Source organism: Delphinus delphis, chromosome 5 (genome assembly GCF_949987515.2).
Source record: "Delphinus delphis chromosome 5, mDelDel1.2, whole genome shotgun sequence".
NCBI lineage: Eukaryota > Metazoa > Chordata > Mammalia > Artiodactyla > Delphinidae > Delphinus > Delphinus delphis.
In genome coordinates this window covers 138,002,554-138,018,752 of record NC_082687.1, presented here as the reverse complement: position 1 = coordinate 138,018,752, position 16,199 = coordinate 138,002,554, and the positions used below count along the sequence as shown (strand labels likewise).

At 56.4% G+C, this 16,199-nt stretch overlaps 1 protein-coding gene across 1 annotated transcript; it reads left to right on the top strand.

Moving 5' to 3' along the window:
- Positions 1–10,991: 10,991 nt before the first annotated feature.
- NICOL1 (NELL2 interacting cell ontogeny regulator 1) lies at positions 10,992–12,893 on the top strand. The gene is made up of 4 exons (XM_060013119.1): positions 10,992–11,135; positions 11,419–11,577; positions 11,777–11,865; positions 12,780–12,893. The coding sequence occupies exons 1-4, from the start codon at positions 11,063–11,065 to the stop codon at positions 12,843–12,845; spliced, it is 387 nt and encodes a 128-aa protein (XP_059869102.1). The 5' UTR covers positions 10,992–11,062; the 3' UTR covers positions 12,846–12,893.
- Positions 12,894–16,199: the final 3,306 nt, after the last annotated feature.

The following is a 16,199-nucleotide window of genomic DNA, read 5'->3' as shown; positions in this document are numbered from 1 at the left end:
GTGCAGCCAAAAATAAGGAAATAAAAATAAATAAGGGACTTCCCTGCTGTCCAGCGGGTGGAACTCCGCGCTCCCAATGCAGGGGGCCTGGGTTCGATCCCTGATCAGGGAACTCGATCCTGCATGCATGCAGCAACTAAGAGTTCACGTGCTGCAGCTAAATAGTCCGCATGCCGCAGCTGAAGAGCCCGTGTGCCGCCACTAAGACTGGGCACAGCCAAAATAAATAAATAAATATTTTTAAATAATAAATAAATCTTAGAAAAATAAAATGAAATGAATAATACCAATTTCCATGTATGGTCATATGGCCTACCACTTTATTTTTTACTATTATTATTATTTTTTTTTTGCGGTACGCGGGCCTCTCACTGTTGTGGCCTCTCCCATTGTGGAGCACAGGCTCCGGACGTGCAGGCTCAGCGGCCATGGCTTATGGGCCCAGCCGCTCCGCGGCATGTGGGATCTTCCCGGACCGGGTCACGAACCCGTGTTCCCTGCATCGGCAGGCGGACTGTCAACCACTGCGCCACCAGGGAAGCCCTGGCCTACCACTTTATTTTTAATTTTTGAAACATGACCATAAACCTTTATGAAAAGTTATAACAAGGTCTTCATTTCATTTACTTTTAGCTATGTCATAAATACCAGAAGAGAAACTGGGTGGTTTGTGAGGAAAGAGAAAACGTTTTCCATAAAGCAAATTTAGAAATCCTTCCCTTTTGGCTCCGTTTTCTGATCCCCCTTCACTGTGTTGAAGAGAGATCAAGTCCTTCCAGGTTTTTGCTTAGGTGGGTGGTTTCCAGACTGACCGGACTCTCCAGGTCCAGGTGGTTCCTGCACAGCGCTTTCCGGTCACTAGATCTATGACTTGTCCAACCTTGAAAATGGTCTCAGCCTGTTCACGCTCCACGTGCTTTGTTCGCGGGACAGGTAGAGCTCTGAGAAGCACAATACCCCCACGGTGCACTGCCGGAGAGCACCGTGGGCAAAGTAGGTTTTTCGCTTATTAAGATACTGGTCCTCTGGATAAAATCCTTTTGGAGATTCAGCTCAAATGTCTTATATAATCAAGAACGCTCTCCTTCAGCAACCTCTAATAAACAGGGATCCAGAACCAGCCTGGTCACTCTCACTTCAGCAGTTGTTTGCGTTGCTGTCCCATGACAGCACTTGGCATGGACAGATGAACGAGCTATTGACATTATGTGGCTTTGGTCACCTGGAGGGCTCCCACATGGCAGCCCATCACTTTAAATATTTAATCTAAACATACTGGACAAAATATGAAACAAAGGTTTTCAGGCAGTAGACGACAGGCACTGCAGGACAGTGATCCTTGGGAGAAGGGAAACAGCAAGGTGAGTTCCGTGGTTGGCCAGCCTGCCCCTGGAGGAACGTCCCAGGCTGCAGGACACGGAGGAAGAACCCAAATACAGCTGGCTATGCCCGTGGCTTGAAGAGACAGAGTTCAGCATCCGGGGAGCCCAAGGTGACTAGAACTTTTCGGGCAGAGTTGCAGAGGGAAAAGGCACAGCTCTGGGGCTCTGCAGTGTGTCCCCTCCAGTTCTCAGCACGTACAGAAGTGCCCCGAGGCTGGGAAAGACCCTGGAACAGGGAAAGTGGAACAATCCTCAGAGTTCACGCGGGCCGGAAAGAGGTTCCCAATGGCCGCGGGGCACTGAGTAGAGCGCGCAGAAAGCTGCTGCTTAGTATTAAGGGCAAACTGGCTCAGACTAAGGGGTTTTCGGAGCCCACCTAACGAAGCCTGAAAGGAAGACCAAAAGCATCAAATTATTTCCAAGTAACTAACTGCATGCCAGAACAAAGCTCAAAACCATATAAAGAAGAAAGAAATCCCAATGACCCAACACTGTAAAAATTACAATATCTGGCATCCGATAAAATTACCATAAACGTAAAGGAGCAGGAAAAGACAACTCATAATAAAGGGGAAAAAATCAATCAATTGGAACAGAACCAGAAATGAGACAGATAATAGAATCAGGAGACAAGGGCATTAAAGTTTATTATAACTATGTGAAACATCCAGGAAGGTAGGAGAAAGATTAAAAGATGTTAAGTAGGGCTATAAAAGACCTCAAATGAAAATACATGTCCAGGGACTTCCCTGGTGGCGCAGTGGTTAAGAGTCCACCTGCCGATGCAGGGGACACGGGTTTGAGCCCTGTCCGGGAAGATCCCACATGCCAAGGGGCAACTAAGCCCGTGCGCCACAACTGAGCCTGCGCTCCAGAGCCCGCGTGCCACAACTACTGAAGCCCGCGTGCCACAACTACCGAGCCTGCGCTCTAGGGCCCGCGAGCTACAACTACTAAGCCCGAGCACCATAACTACTGAAGCCCACACGCCTAGAAACCATGCTCCACAGCAAGAGAAGCCACTGCAATGAGAAACCCGAGCACCGCAACGAAGAGTAGCCCCCGCTCGCCACAACTAGAGAAAGCCCGCGTGCAGCGACGAAGACCCGAAGCAGCCAAAAATAAATACATAAATAATAAAACAGAAAATACATGTCCATACAAAGACTTGTATGTGGATATCCACAGCAGCTTTATTTGCAGTAGCCAAATACTGGAAGTTACCCAAATGTCTATCAACGAGTGAATGCGCAAACAAATTGTGGTTTTTCCACACAGTGGAACACTACTCACCAATAAAAAGAACGCACTATCGATGCACCCAACGACATAGACAAATCTCAAAATAATTTTACTAATTTAAGGAAGACAGACAAAAAATGGAATATATTGTATGATTCCACTTACATAAAATTGTAGAAAATGCAAGCTAGCAACAGAAAGCGGATTGGTGGTTATCTTGGGGGGAGGTGCCAGTGAGAGGCAGGAGGGGAGATTGCAAAGAGAGATGAGGGTGTTTGGGTGGCAGTGGGTATGTTCCTTATCTTCATGGTGGTAATGGCATCACACGTGCGTGCTGACCTTCAAAATGAAACAGTTGTTTTACCAGCAAAAATGGGTTTACTCGGGAAATAGCAGAGAATTGTGACTTGGGACAAGCATGCTGTACAAAGGCCAAGGGCAAGTCTAACAAAGGAGAGGAACATTATTTTACAGAGAAAAAGGAGGAAGTTGGGAGGGGTTGTTTTGAACCAAAGTCCATTGGAGAAAAGTGAGAGTTCAGAGTGGTTCTGGATTCTGGCTGAGTTTCTGGGGAAGTGGATTTCTTGTAGGAGATGCCCTGTACATCTTTTCCTGTGGGGACCTGTAATTGATGATTCTTCCTGTGACCAACTTTGAGTGGTACTGCATGAGAGCTCCCCCTTCTGGCCTCCTGACTCCATTTCAGTGAGGTTTCCCTTTATTAATTTTCACATGTATACATCAAAATCGATCTAATTGTGTATTGCATGTCAATCACACCTGAATGAACCTATGAAAGAGTGACAAAATAAATTTAATAATACTTTCAGCCTCCTACCAGATCCTTTGGGTATTTTGTCCAGAGCACTTTAAGTCTATTAACCCCTCCCTGATTTATATGTTGCCACATATTTTAATTCTATCTTTTTATTATTGTTTAGTGGAGTCATGGCCTCTTTATACTGTATTTACCCCCAGATCTTCCTCTTACTTTGCCCCCGAGTGAGTTCCAGATCTTCTGTCTAGGAGCTCTTTATCTCAGCCTGAACTACATCCTTTAGAATTTCCTTCCTAAGGACATTCTGTCTCTGAGTAAACATGTGTTTATTTTGTCTCATTCTTTGTTTAAAAATATAAGTAATCTTTTTTTTTTAGTAAATACATACAGAAATGTGCAGAAATCGTAAATATACAGTTGAACTTCCACAAAGTAAGCACACTGTGTCTCCAACATCTGAAGCAAGAACCAGAGGATGACGCACGCCTTGGCATCACCCCTGCACCCCTCCCAGTACAGTCCTTTTAACGTGCTTGTATTTGTTGAGGAATTTTGCATCGATGCTCGTGAGGACTGTTGGTCTGCAGTGCTTCTCCGGCCTTGGTATCAGGTAACGCTGGCTTTATGGAATGAGTTAGGAAATATTTCATACTCTTCAATTTTTTGGAAAAGTTGGAGAAGGATTGGTGTTAATACTTCTTTAAATGTTTGCTGGAATTCACCAGTGAAGCCATCAGATCCAGGGCTTTTCTTTGTTGGGAGATTTTTGATGATTGATTCAATCTCCTCACTAGTTATGGGTCTATTCGGAATTCCTATTTCCTCATGGTTTCGTCTTAGTAGGTTTTGTGCTTCTAGGAGTTTGTCCATTTCATCTAGGTTATCCAATTTGTTGGTGTACAGTTGCTCACTCTCTTGTAATCCTTTTATTTCTGTTGAATTGGTAGTGATGCCTCCACTTTCATGTATGATTTTAGTGAACTGAGTCTCTTCTCTCTTTTTCTTAGTCCGTCTGGCTAACGGTTTGTCAATTTTGTTGGTATTTTCAAAGAACCAACTTTTTGTTTCATTGATTTTTCTCTATTGTTTTTCTATTCTCTATTTCATTTCTCTCCACCCTAATCTACCCTTTATTTCTTTACTTCTGCTAGTTTTTTGTTTTGTTTTGTTTTGTTTTGGCTGTGCCTCGCGGCGTGTGGGATCTTAGTTCCCCAACTAGGGATCGAACCCGTGCCCTCGGCAGTGAAACTGCGAAGTCCTAACCACTGGACCACCAGGGAATTCCCTCCTTCTGCTAGTTTTAGGTTTAGTTTGTTCTTGTTTTTCTAGCTCCTTAAGTTGTAAAATTAGGTTGTTGATTCGAGATCTTTTTAAAAATGTATTTGTAGCTCTAATTTCCCCTTCGTCACCGCTTCCCTGGTGTCCCATAAGTTAGGGTATGTTTTCTTTTTGTTTCCATTCCTCTCCAAGTGATTTCTAAGTTCCCCTTTGATGTCTTCTTTGATCCTTTGGTTCTGTAATGCTCCACTTTTCCTTCTGTTATTGATTTCCAGCATCATCCTGCTGTGGTCAGAGAATGTACTTTTTATGGTATCCAGCTTTGAAAATCTACTGAAGGGAATTCCCTGGTGGTCCAGCGGTTGGGATTCTGTGCTCTCGCCGCCGAGGGCTCGGGTTCAATATCTGTTCAGGGAACTAAAATCCCGCAGGCCACACAGTGCGGCCAAAAGAAAAAAAACTGTTGAGACTTAATCAGTGACTTAATATACGGTCTCTCCTGGAAAGCGTCCCGTGTGCACCTGAGAAGGATGTGTGTACTGTTGTCACTGGGTGGAGTGTCCTGGGCATGACTGTTAGATCTGGTTGCTTTACTGTGTTGCTTAGGTCCTCTGTTTCCTTACTTATCTTCTGTCTGGTTGTTCTATCCCATATTATGAGTGGGGTATTGAAGTCTCCAATTGTTATTGTAGAACTGTGTTTCTCTCTTTAATTCCATTAGTTTTTGCTTCATGTATTTTCATGGTCTGTCATTAGGTGTGTAAACATTTATGTTTGTCATATCTTTTTGCCGTATCAAGCCTTTTATTAACGTGGAATGTCCTTCTTTGTCTCTTGTAAACTTTTTCGATTTAAAGTCTATTTTGCCTGATAGCAGTTTAGCCACCCCTGCTCTTTGGGTTTTTCTTTGCAGGGAATACCCTGTTTCATCCTTTCACCTTCAATCTATTTGTGTCTGGATTTAAAGCGAGCCTCTTGCAGACGGCATAGAGGTGGATCATGTGTTTCTATCCGTTCTGCTTGGGTTTTCCAAGGCTTAAGAGGAGGGTGCTTCCTGCTACAGATCATTTGAATTTTCTTCTGCCAGTTGCCACAAGAATCGTCAGGAGTCCAGAACCATTTCCAGATAGTTTCCTTGTCTCCACTTTCCTGGCGTATCCCGGAGCACCTCCGTGCCGGAGCCAGCTCTTGTGTTACAACCCTTCTTCCCTTCACCCTCAGTATCAACACAGCTCACTGCCAGGCCTGCAGGCCAGGAGAGGAGGCCTGGGCTTACTTCTGGTGTCCCCTCCCTGCTGAACGAGTGGTGTGTGTGCATCAGACTCACTCTGGACCTAAACCGCTAACCCCGGAGCCACGAAGCTCAGACTCTCACGCCTCTTCTGCCAGCTCTGTTTGCTGGCAGGGCTTGGGCAGAGTTAACCTGATGACCTCTGCCCCTTGAACCCACCCCCGCCAGTCCCTCCCCACCTCCTCCGGGGTCATTGGCAACTCCCCTGGGCTCCACCTCCCTTGGCGAGGGAGGTAAGTGGAAGGGGAAGGTGAGGGTTGGCAGGGAAGAGGTGAGGCAACCTGACTGCTGAGCGTTGGGGGCAGTGGGCAGATCTGCTCTGGACAGGGGAGAAGGTCCCTGAGAGGCCGTCCTGGGCAGAGCCCACGGCAACCACGAGCAGCCTCTTCCCAGTGTCTGATGAGACGCCCCTGGACCCCCACCTCTGCCCCACAGTGGTGGCGGCCGGGGAGAGTCTGGAGGGGATGAGGGCTCTGGGGCGTCAAAGGGGCTCATGCCCAGAGCGTCCTGGTGTCATTGTGCAGGCCACGTTCATGCTGACTTCTGTGCTTCAATCTCCAGCTGGACAGCGGCTTGGAACCCAGGCCCCACAAGGCGTTCACCCTGCACCCTTTCACTTGCCCACCCCGAGGGCTGCTCCTTTCCCCAGCTGCCCACACGGCCCTCCTCCCACTTCCTGCCCCCTTCGTCCCATCCGGTCCAAGCCCTGGACAAGCAGCTCCTCCCAGGCCTGGGCTGCACAGCCAGCGCCTCTCTGCCTGCGTAGGCCTGTCTCCTGCTCACCTGGGCCCGCGCTCACGCAGTCACACTTCCTGCGCATCTTCTGAGCACCCGGGAGGGAGGGCCTGGCCTTCTGGCGAGAAGATACAGGCCGGGGCTCCTCAACTGCTGCTCCATCCACAGTCTGGGCTGGATCATCCTTTGTGGGGTCGTCCTGCTTTGCAGGATGCTCAGCGGCACCCTTGACGTCTACCCAGTGGGTTCAGTAGCACCTCTCCTCCCAGCTGTGACCATCCAAAATGCCTCCAGATGCCAAGTATCCCTGAGGGCAAAACTGCCCCCCACCCCCAAGAGCTCTGGATACAAGGAAGGATCAACGTACTTAATAAATTACATAGTGAGTCAGGTGAGAGTGTAAGGAAAAGGAAAAATGTAGGATGGGGTAAGAGGCACTGGAGAGGATGGGATGTTGTTATGGACTGTTACCCCCCCCAATTAATGTGTCGAAGCCTTAATCCCCAAGGTGGCTGTATTTGGAGATGTGGCCCCTAAGGAAGAAAACAGGCTAAACGAGGTCAGTGGGGTGGGGCCCTGATCTGATAGGATTAGTGTCCTTTTAGGAAGAGACACCAGAGGCTTGCTCCCTGGATGTCTCTCCTCTGTTTTCTCTATAGTACACAGGATGGGTGGGCTGGCTCTCACAGAGAAGGAAATACTTGAGCAGAGCCTCAAGGGAGAGAGGAAGAAGGCTGTGGCATCCTTGGAAACAGGTGGGCCCAGCTCGAGGAAAGGCCCTGGGGCAGGAGCAGCAGAGTGTCCCCAGCGGCCTGGCAAGGAGGTTATGTGGCTGGCATGGCATGGGCAGGTAAGGGGTGGGAGGGAAGGTTGGCAGGCAGACAGCCTCCCAGCCACATCAGGGCTTGGACTGTCACTGTGGTGAGACGGGATCCATGGAGGGCTGTGAGCAGAGAGGGGGCAGCGTCTGATGGTGATTGAAAAGGTCCCTCTGTCACAGCAGCACTATTCACAACAGCAAAAGCATGGAAGCACCCACACGTGAATGGAAACAAAATGTGGTCCATACACACAGTGGGATATTATCCAGCCTTAAAAAGGAAGGGAATGTGGTCCATACACACAGTGGGATATTATTCAGCCTTAAAAAGGAAGGCGGTGTGGTCCATACACACAGTGGGATATTATTCAGCCTTAAAAAGGAAGGGGGTGTGGTCCATACACACAGTGGAATATTATCCAGCCTTAAAAAGGAAGGGGATCTCGACACCTGCTAAAGTGTGGGTGAACCTTGAGGACATTCTGCTCAGTGAAACAAGCCAGTCACAAAAGCACAAAATACTGCACATTTCCACTTATATGAGGTCCCTGGAGGAGTCACATACACAGAGACAGAAAGTAGATGGTGGGTGCTAGGCGCTGGGGGAGAGAGGAATTAGTGTTTAATGAGGACAGAGTTTCAGTGTGGGAAGATGAAGAAATTCTGCTCCTGGGTGGTGGTGATGGCCGCACAATATGGTGAATACCGTGAACCATACTTAATGCCACTGAACTGTACCCCTAAAAATAGTTAAGATGGCAAATTTTATGTTATATTGATTTTACCACAATTTAAAAAAGAAAATAAGAAAGGTCCCTCTGGCTGTCTCAGGGCAACTGGACCACAAGGAGGTGAGCTACACAGAGATGGTGAGAGGGCTCAAGAGTCCAGGTGAAGGGCTTCCCTGGTGGCGCCGTGGTTAAGCATCTGCCTGCCAATGCAGGGGACGCGGGTTCAAGCCCTGGTCAGGGAACTAAGATCCCACATGCCACAGGGCAACTAAGCCCGTGGGGCAACTGAAGAGCCCGCGTGCCACAACTAAAGAGCCTGCACATCACAACTGGAGAGGCTGTGCCCGGCAACTAGAGAAGCCTGCATGCCGCGACGAAGATCCCGCTTGCTGCAACTAAGACCTGATGCAGCCAAAAATAAATAAATAAAATATTAAAAAAAAATAAGAGTCCAGGTGAGGGGCAGTGTGGACCAGGGGCCTGCAGCCTGGCTCGGAGAATGATTCTGGTGGCTCTGAGAGTGGAGTGCACAGGATTTCTAAAAGGACTGCTGTGGGTTTGGTCTGAGCATCTGCCAGGATGGACTGCCCTCACCAGAGATGGGGAAGGCTGTGGGCAGTTGTTGGGCTTTATTCTGGGGGGAAGAGGGACAGCAGATTTGGACATGCTGACCTTGAGAAGTCTATTCTCCAAGTGGAGGTGTCCAGGGCAGCTGGATGGGACACCTGGAACTGCATGGCTGGTTTTTACAGCTGCAATTGGACAAGGTCACAAAGGACATGGCCCTGAGGAGGGGACATGAAGAGGTGGGGGGCGAAGATGGAGCAAGGAGGGGGGGGCCACGGGGCCACTGATGGCCAGTGGGGAGGCCTGAGGACTGGCCCTTGGATGCTTTAGGTGGGTCAGGGCAGTGCTGGCTGGACAGGTGTGGGCTCAAGAGAGAAGGGGAGAAACCGCACAGCCAGGAGAGGTGATGGGGGGGCAGGGGCTCACGAAGTTTGTCTTATTGGAATGTGAAAGAAATCACAGCCTGCTCGCTGAAGAGCCAGTGGGGAAGGAAAATCCGTACCCTTGGGGAGGGGACAGGGAGGAGGACGCAGGCTAGGGTGAGGGATGGGGGGCGGGGCGGGGGGCGGAGAAGAAGTGTGTGGCCGGGCACTCAGGACCCGGGCAGCCCTGCGGTTCCGCCCGGCGGACCGGTGGCGCGGTCCCCTCGGTAGAGAAGCACAGTTGCGGGGAGGATGCGGCCAGGGGCTCGAGGGTGTGCGGGGCAGGGATGGTCAGGCTGGGCCGCGCTGGGGAAGCGGGAGAAGGGACACTCTGATGGATCCACGCGTCCGCAGCTGTGCCTCCCACCGCACCGCCGCCGAGGTCTCCCCGAGCCTTGCCCATGCGCGCGCAGGGACAGCGGGGCAGGAGCCGGCCGCGATCCGGAGGCAGTGGGACGGGACGACAGGTAGAAAAAGCCCGTGCCGTGTGGCGCCTTCCGGCCACACGTCCCAACCCAGTGGCCCCTCGGGGCTGCTGCTCAGGCCGGCCGCCGCGTCCCGCCCCACTTGGTGGCTGCGATCTTGCGACCCGGGCACTGGGCTCCGGATGAAGGGCGCGGAAATGCGCACGTCCGGGAATGCCGCCCGCTGGCCCCCCAGCCCCTGCGCCGGGCCGGCCCGCGTTTCCGGAGGCCCCACGCCCAGGCCCGGGCTGCAGCGCGAGCCTGACCCTGAGCCCGACGGGGAGGAGAGAGTGGCGCTCACGAGCACTGCCCCCTCCCCTAGGTCAGCAAACCCTCGTCCGGTCGGGGCCTTGGTCATCCCATCCCGTGCCGGGGCGACAGCTGACCCAAGGCCCGGGGGTGGGGCAGAGGGCATCTGGCCCGGCGCTGCCCACCAGGAAGGGGGCCGGGCGCTGCCCCGCACAGCACGGGCTCCGGCACTCAGGCGGGGACGCGGGCCTGGGCGCACTCTCCGGAGGTCGCGGCCTCTGCATCAGTGCTGCGCCTCGTAGAGACCAAGTAGACGCCAAGTGGAGACCTTCCCTCTCAGAGGGACCGGGTCTCCCCCGCACGCGTGGGCCTGGCGGGGACCTGAAACCCGCGCGCATCGGGGCGCCCGCGGGGGCCACACTCGGCTCTTTACTTCCAACAACCTTGTGTGGTCACGAGGGAGCAAAGGGCATAGAGGGGCCAAGTGACCCCTCCGAGGTCATGCAGCGGGGGTGGGGGTGTGTGGCAAATAGGTGTCAGGGCGCGGAGTGGCGGAGGGGGGACCCGGCAGGCCGATGGACTTCTCACCTGTCCCTCTCCCCTGAAGCGCAGGGGCAAGCCTGGGCCCGAGTCAGGAGCGGAGAGAGCGGATCCCCACCGGCCCACGGGCCTGGGTCGCTCCTGGCCCCGATCTCCCCCGAGCAATCCGACCCGACTGGACCCCCCTGGCCCGGGAGCAGAGGCCGCGCCTTTGCATTCACTGGCCCCTAGTCCCTGGCGTGCCTCGAGCCCCTCCCTCAGGATTGGCCCAGGGACACCCCAAGCCCCGGGACCGCCGAGCTCCCGCGGCAGATTTCCCGCTTCCTTGGCTTAGTTCCGGCCGGCAGTGGCTCTGGAGGAGTTATCCAGGCGCAGCCTCCTCCAAGCAGCCCTCCCCACTCCGTGGCCTGTGGGCCTGACGGCGCTCTGGGCGCAGATCCCGCCCGGGGCTGGGCACACGGAGCCCAGGAGCCACCTCGGTCCCTTTAAGCCCGCTGTTCGCGCAGTCCCGGGGTTTCCATGACGACGACGTCTGATAGGGGACCCGGGCGGGGTCGGAGCGCATGCGCGGTGCACGCCGGACGCCTCAAGTCTTCCCGAGTCGCCGGCGCTGCTGTCGCGGCGTCCCCAACTGCGGTAAAGGCGGGGTGGGGGTTCGCTGGGCCGGGGTGGGGTGGGGAGGGAGAGGGAAGGGTTCGCTGGGCCCGGGGGGGCGTGGCGGGGGTGGAGGGGCCGGGGTGGGGAGCTGCGAGACCCGGTGGGCCGGGTGGGGGGGTTCGCTCGTCCCGGGGGGCGGGCCCTGGAGGTGGGTTCGCTGGTCCTCGGAGGTCGGGGTGGGGTAGGGGCTCGCGAGGCCGGGTTCCGGGGTGGGTGTTCGCTGGCCGGAGTTGCGGGCGCTGCTGACCCTCGGCCGCTGCAGGGCGCCCGGGCTCCCTCCGCTCGGCCATGGCCCCCTCGCCGCCGTGCAGGCCCCCTCGGTCGTCGCCGCCGCTGCTGCTGCTGGTGCTGCTGAGCGTCGCGCTGCTGGGCGCCCAGGCCCGCGCGGAACCCGCCGCCGGGAGCGCCGTCCCCGCGCAGAGTAGGTGCCGCGCGCGTGTGCGGAGGGCTCCCCCTTGGCCCCGACCGCACCCGGGCGTGCGGGAGGGGCGTGGCTCGCCTTTGTTCCTAGGGTGGGCCCCGCGCCCCCTCGGGTGGGAGGTGGGGGGCGCATGGAGGCCGCTGCTCCGGTGGGTCCGGGCTGGGAGCGCGCCCCGCGTCCTGACCCGCGTCCCCCGCAGGCCGCCCGTGCGTGGACTGCCACGCTTTCGAGTTCATGCAGCGCGCCCTGCAGGACCTGCGGAAGACGGCCTGCAGCCTGGACGCACGGGTGAGCCTCCCGAGGAGAGGAGGGTGGGGAGGAGGGACGCCCCCTCAACCGCCACACTCAGTTTCTGGTGCCAGTGTGGGAGGGCGGGGCAGCCCCGTTCCCCTGCTCCCCACGGCCTCGCTGGCACTCTCCCCGGGGGTCACCCAATCCCAGTGCAGCCTGCCCCGGGGGAGTGCTGAGGCCCAGTGGGAGGGGAGAAACTGAGGCGGGGGAAGAGGTGGTCGGAAGGGGGTGCGTAGGGCTTGCTGGGCACGGAACGTTAGCTTGGGCTCAGCTGTCTGGGGGGTTCCTTGCCCCCGGCCTCACCTGGGGAGGGACGGGTGCGTGCACAGGGGCCAGGGGTCAACCCCGTCAGCTGACGGAGTTTCCATTTGTGACAGATATATGTACTCTTCCTGAGAAAGGGAGAGCATTCCTAGAAGTAGAAAGCAGGGGAGACCCCCCCACTCCCCTTTTCTGGCCAATTCCCAAGGGCCCGGCCTGAGACCTGTGGCGCCCCCTGGGGGCCAAGGGGCCTGAGTTTCATTGAGTCTGGAGCTGGGTTCCTGAGAGGAGCAGCCCCAGCCCACCCTGGGGGTCGGGGGAGGGGTGAGAGGGGCCCCTGAGAGCCGAGCGGAAGCTGGGAAAAGTCGTCTCCGGTGTGGGGCTGAGGAGGCAGGACTGGCCCAGGACCGCAGAGGCTCCGGGCCGGGAGGGGGGCGTCTGGAGGGCAGCAGAGGGTCCCCTGCCGTCAAAGTCTGCAGAACTGGGGCTGTCCTCCCAGAGTCCAGTTCAGGCTCGGAGAGTCTTGGGAACGGGTGGAGACAGGACTGCCAGTGGGTTTTGGGGGGAAGCCGGGAGCTGGGAGGCCCTTGGGAGCTGCTGGGGGGGGCGGGCAGCGGGCGGTGCCCTGACGGCCCCGTGTTGCTCTTCAGACAGAGACCCTCCTGCTGCAGGCCGAGCGCCGGGCCCTGTGCGCCTGCTGGCCGGCCGGCCGCTGAGGACCCTCAGCCAGACTACTTCCTCACCAATAAATACCTGGCCCGGCATGCCTGTGTCCTGTCTCCCTGCTCTGGCCACCAGAGCCCACCATCGCCGCCTCCTGGAGTCCCCAGTTGGGACTCTCTCTGGGCCTAGGTTTCTGCAGCTCTTCCGTGAGGGCTGAGGCCCTCGGGACACCTGTCCCACACCAGTGCCACAGTTGAGGGTATGCATGTCCGGCCACACTTGTGAACCTGCACCCACGGGCACGGTGGCCACGGCGAGTCCGCCTTCCAAGGACCTCTTTCCTGCCTGCCTGTACTTATTTTGAGGCGGGGGGAGGGGGGCGGTGTAGAGGCGGCCTGGTCCCTGGAGCAGCTGCCCCGGCGCCAACCCTCCCAAGGCTCTTCTGTACCGCAGTGAGGACGCCTGTGGTCAGGGTCTCCCTGGAGGTCCAGCCAGTGGATCCCACACGGCAAGGCCACTGTGACCAAGGAGCCTGAGGGTGTCGGGAGAGGGGTGATTGGGTGGCGGGGGAGGGCTCCTCTGGGAAGAGAGGGCTGGGCCCTCCCCCCAGCTTCCACCCTGCCTGCTGGGTCCCTCCTGCGCACCCCCGCCCGGCCCGTGGGCACCAGGAGCTCCTGGCTCAGACACGCATCCACACACGTGTGCTCACAGCACCGGGTGGGAGGCCTCCCTCCCTCCCTCCGTTCATTCTGGGAACGGTTTTTAAAGTAAAAATTAATACTTGTTTTTCAAAGTAACGCATGCACACTGTAAGAAACATCCAGGAACGCGGCAGGGCTGCGATTGGAAGTGACCACTATGGGACACTTGGCCTCTCAAGGGCTTTAGTTCCCTGGTTGTGGCCGCCTCGGTGCCACGTGCCCCGCCCGCTTCTGCCGTCTCGGGTTGGTGGAGCCGGACACTCCTGGTCCACTGCCTGGACGACGGCACCAGTCCCCAGCCCGGCCTGGCCTGGCCTGTCTTTGTGATCTACATGCAGGCATCTGTTCAGACCCTCTGCCCCAGGCCCTTCCCTGCCCAACGGGCTTCCCAACCCTTGACCTTGACCTCTTCTGTCCTCGGTTCTCTTCTGCGGGAACCGCCCGGCGTGCAGGGGCCGATCCAGGTGTCAGGATCACAGTGAACAAACCAGATTCCTACCTTGGCCGTGGTGGGAGGCCGAGCTCTAGGTGTCGGGTGGCGAGGAAGCCTGTGAGCTTTACATCCGGCCAGAGAACGCCCGCGGTGGGGGCTGCTGAAGCCGTGGCAGGCCTAGGCCGGCCCTCGGGCCTGGCTGTGAGCGGGGTGCAGGGGCAGGGCTCAGGATCCACCTGTCCTGGGGCCCCAGGAAGGAGCGGAGGGTGGCAGAGGCAGGTGCCTTCCCATCAGGGCGCTGCCAGACGGTGCTCATGTCCCATTGGCTGGCCTCTGTCATGTGGCCACTCCTGGCTGCCCGGCGGGCGGGATGCAGCCTGTGTTGCTGGCCTGCGGCCAGATTCACAGACACAGAGGACCAGCGAGCACTTCTCAGTATGAAAAGTACAAGTACTTCTAGTATAAGTACTTTTTAGCATACGCATGTCCCATGCAATATGGGACGTACTTAAATTAAAAATTATTGGTTTATCCAAAACTGAAGTTTAACTGGGCATCGTGTATTTTGTGGGCAGCCATGAACCCTTGCCCGGACTGGGGTTCCTGTTACCATAAATGATGGGGGCAGCCGAGGGTAGCCATAGAAAGCGTCTTAGGGGAGCTGCCCTCTGGGAGGGAGGAGGGGCACAGCCCAGGCGGACGGGTGTGGAACCACAGGCAGAAGGGCCGGGGACGCTGCTGTGTAGGGTCTGCCCAGCAGAGTCAGGCAGGAGGGCAGGGGGCAGCGTGAGGGACGGAGGCTCCCCGGAGCCCTGCGGGGTCTGGGCAAGCCCACGTCTGTTGGAACGGGATGTTTCTGGCTGCTGGTTGAAGATGGACTCTGGTCAGGGGCAGAATCAGGGCCCGTGGGGATATGATGAAGCCATCAGAGCTGAAGAGGGCCCGGGGCTGGGCGGTGGCAGCGGGAACAGCAGTGAGAGGAGGAGCTGGGCTCCAGGTGTATCTGAAAGTAGAGCCAGTGGGAACCGCGGGTGTGTTTTTTTGAGAGAAAAGGATGAGGGGGTGAGGGGAAGAGGGATGGAGTTACCAGAGAGGTCCAGGAGGCTACCGGACAGACACACCTGGGAAGGGGGCTGGAGAGAGAGAAGGCTGGGCCCCAAGTGCTGGCCGAGAGCCCTGCGGTGAGTGTGGACAGAGGAGCGATGTGCTGAGCGGGCAGGGGGATGGGAGACCCCCGAGGAGATGGGCTCTCATGAGACAGGAAGAGAACCGAGACTGGCCAGGGCTTAGGAAAGAAGTCAGCGTGTCTCACGCTCCCGACGTCAAGCAAGGCCCGAGGCTGGACCCCTGGGTCGGGCAGCCCTGGTCCTCGCCAGCCTTGCCAAGAGCAGGGTCGGTCGGGGGCGGGGGAGGCCTGAAGGGCGTTGTCACTAGAGAAGTAGACGGGAGAGTCAGCACAGATGACTGGCAAAGCTTAGCCGTGCGTGTGGTCAGGGCCCACGGCGTTCAGGCTCTGTCCCGGAGCTGCCATACTGCCTTCTGGCTGACTGGGTCAAGAGCATCTTCCATGCTGGGAACGCATTATCCTTGGGACGGCATTTGTTTTCCCTAGAGATTGTGTCTGCCTTATTGTTCCCCTCGTCTGCTTCTGACGTTCTCTGTCAGTCAAGTCGTTCCCGTTACGTCCCCTCCCTGGCCCGTGCCCTCCTGCCCCCAGCCAGCTGGGCATTCCCGCTGCCCACTGCCCACCTTGCACTCTTCTGGTTTGGAGCCACTGTTTCCTAGATTCCATGCCATCTTCTCCCTGTGGCATCCCTTCAGGTAGCTTCCTAGAAAACAGTGTGGTAAGTAACCTTTCCTGAGCTGGCCTGTCTGAAAGTACGGTATCTTCTGCTGGCACGTTCAGCTCATAGCCCCTGCCACCCCAGGGCCTTTGTACATGCTGTCCCCTCTCCTTGGGGTTCCCCCCTTGGCCTCCACCACCCACCTCACTCTTTAGCCGCTTATCCCAACTCATTTTTCTTTGTCCCAAAGGGATGCTGGAGTGTTGATCTCTGTTACTGGTGTATTTCCTGCCCCACCCCACCCCCCGGCTTGTGAAGTGCCAGGAGAACTGAGCTTCGTTCTTCTCAGGGCCCCATAGAGGTAGGCGCTCACCCAACGTGTGTTGAAGGGAAGGATGGGGGGTGGGCCTTGGGCTCCTGGTGAGGAGGTGAGCGAGCGGCTTGGGTCCAGCGGCGGCAGCTGCCCGCAGCAGGTGGGTCTCGGGAGCC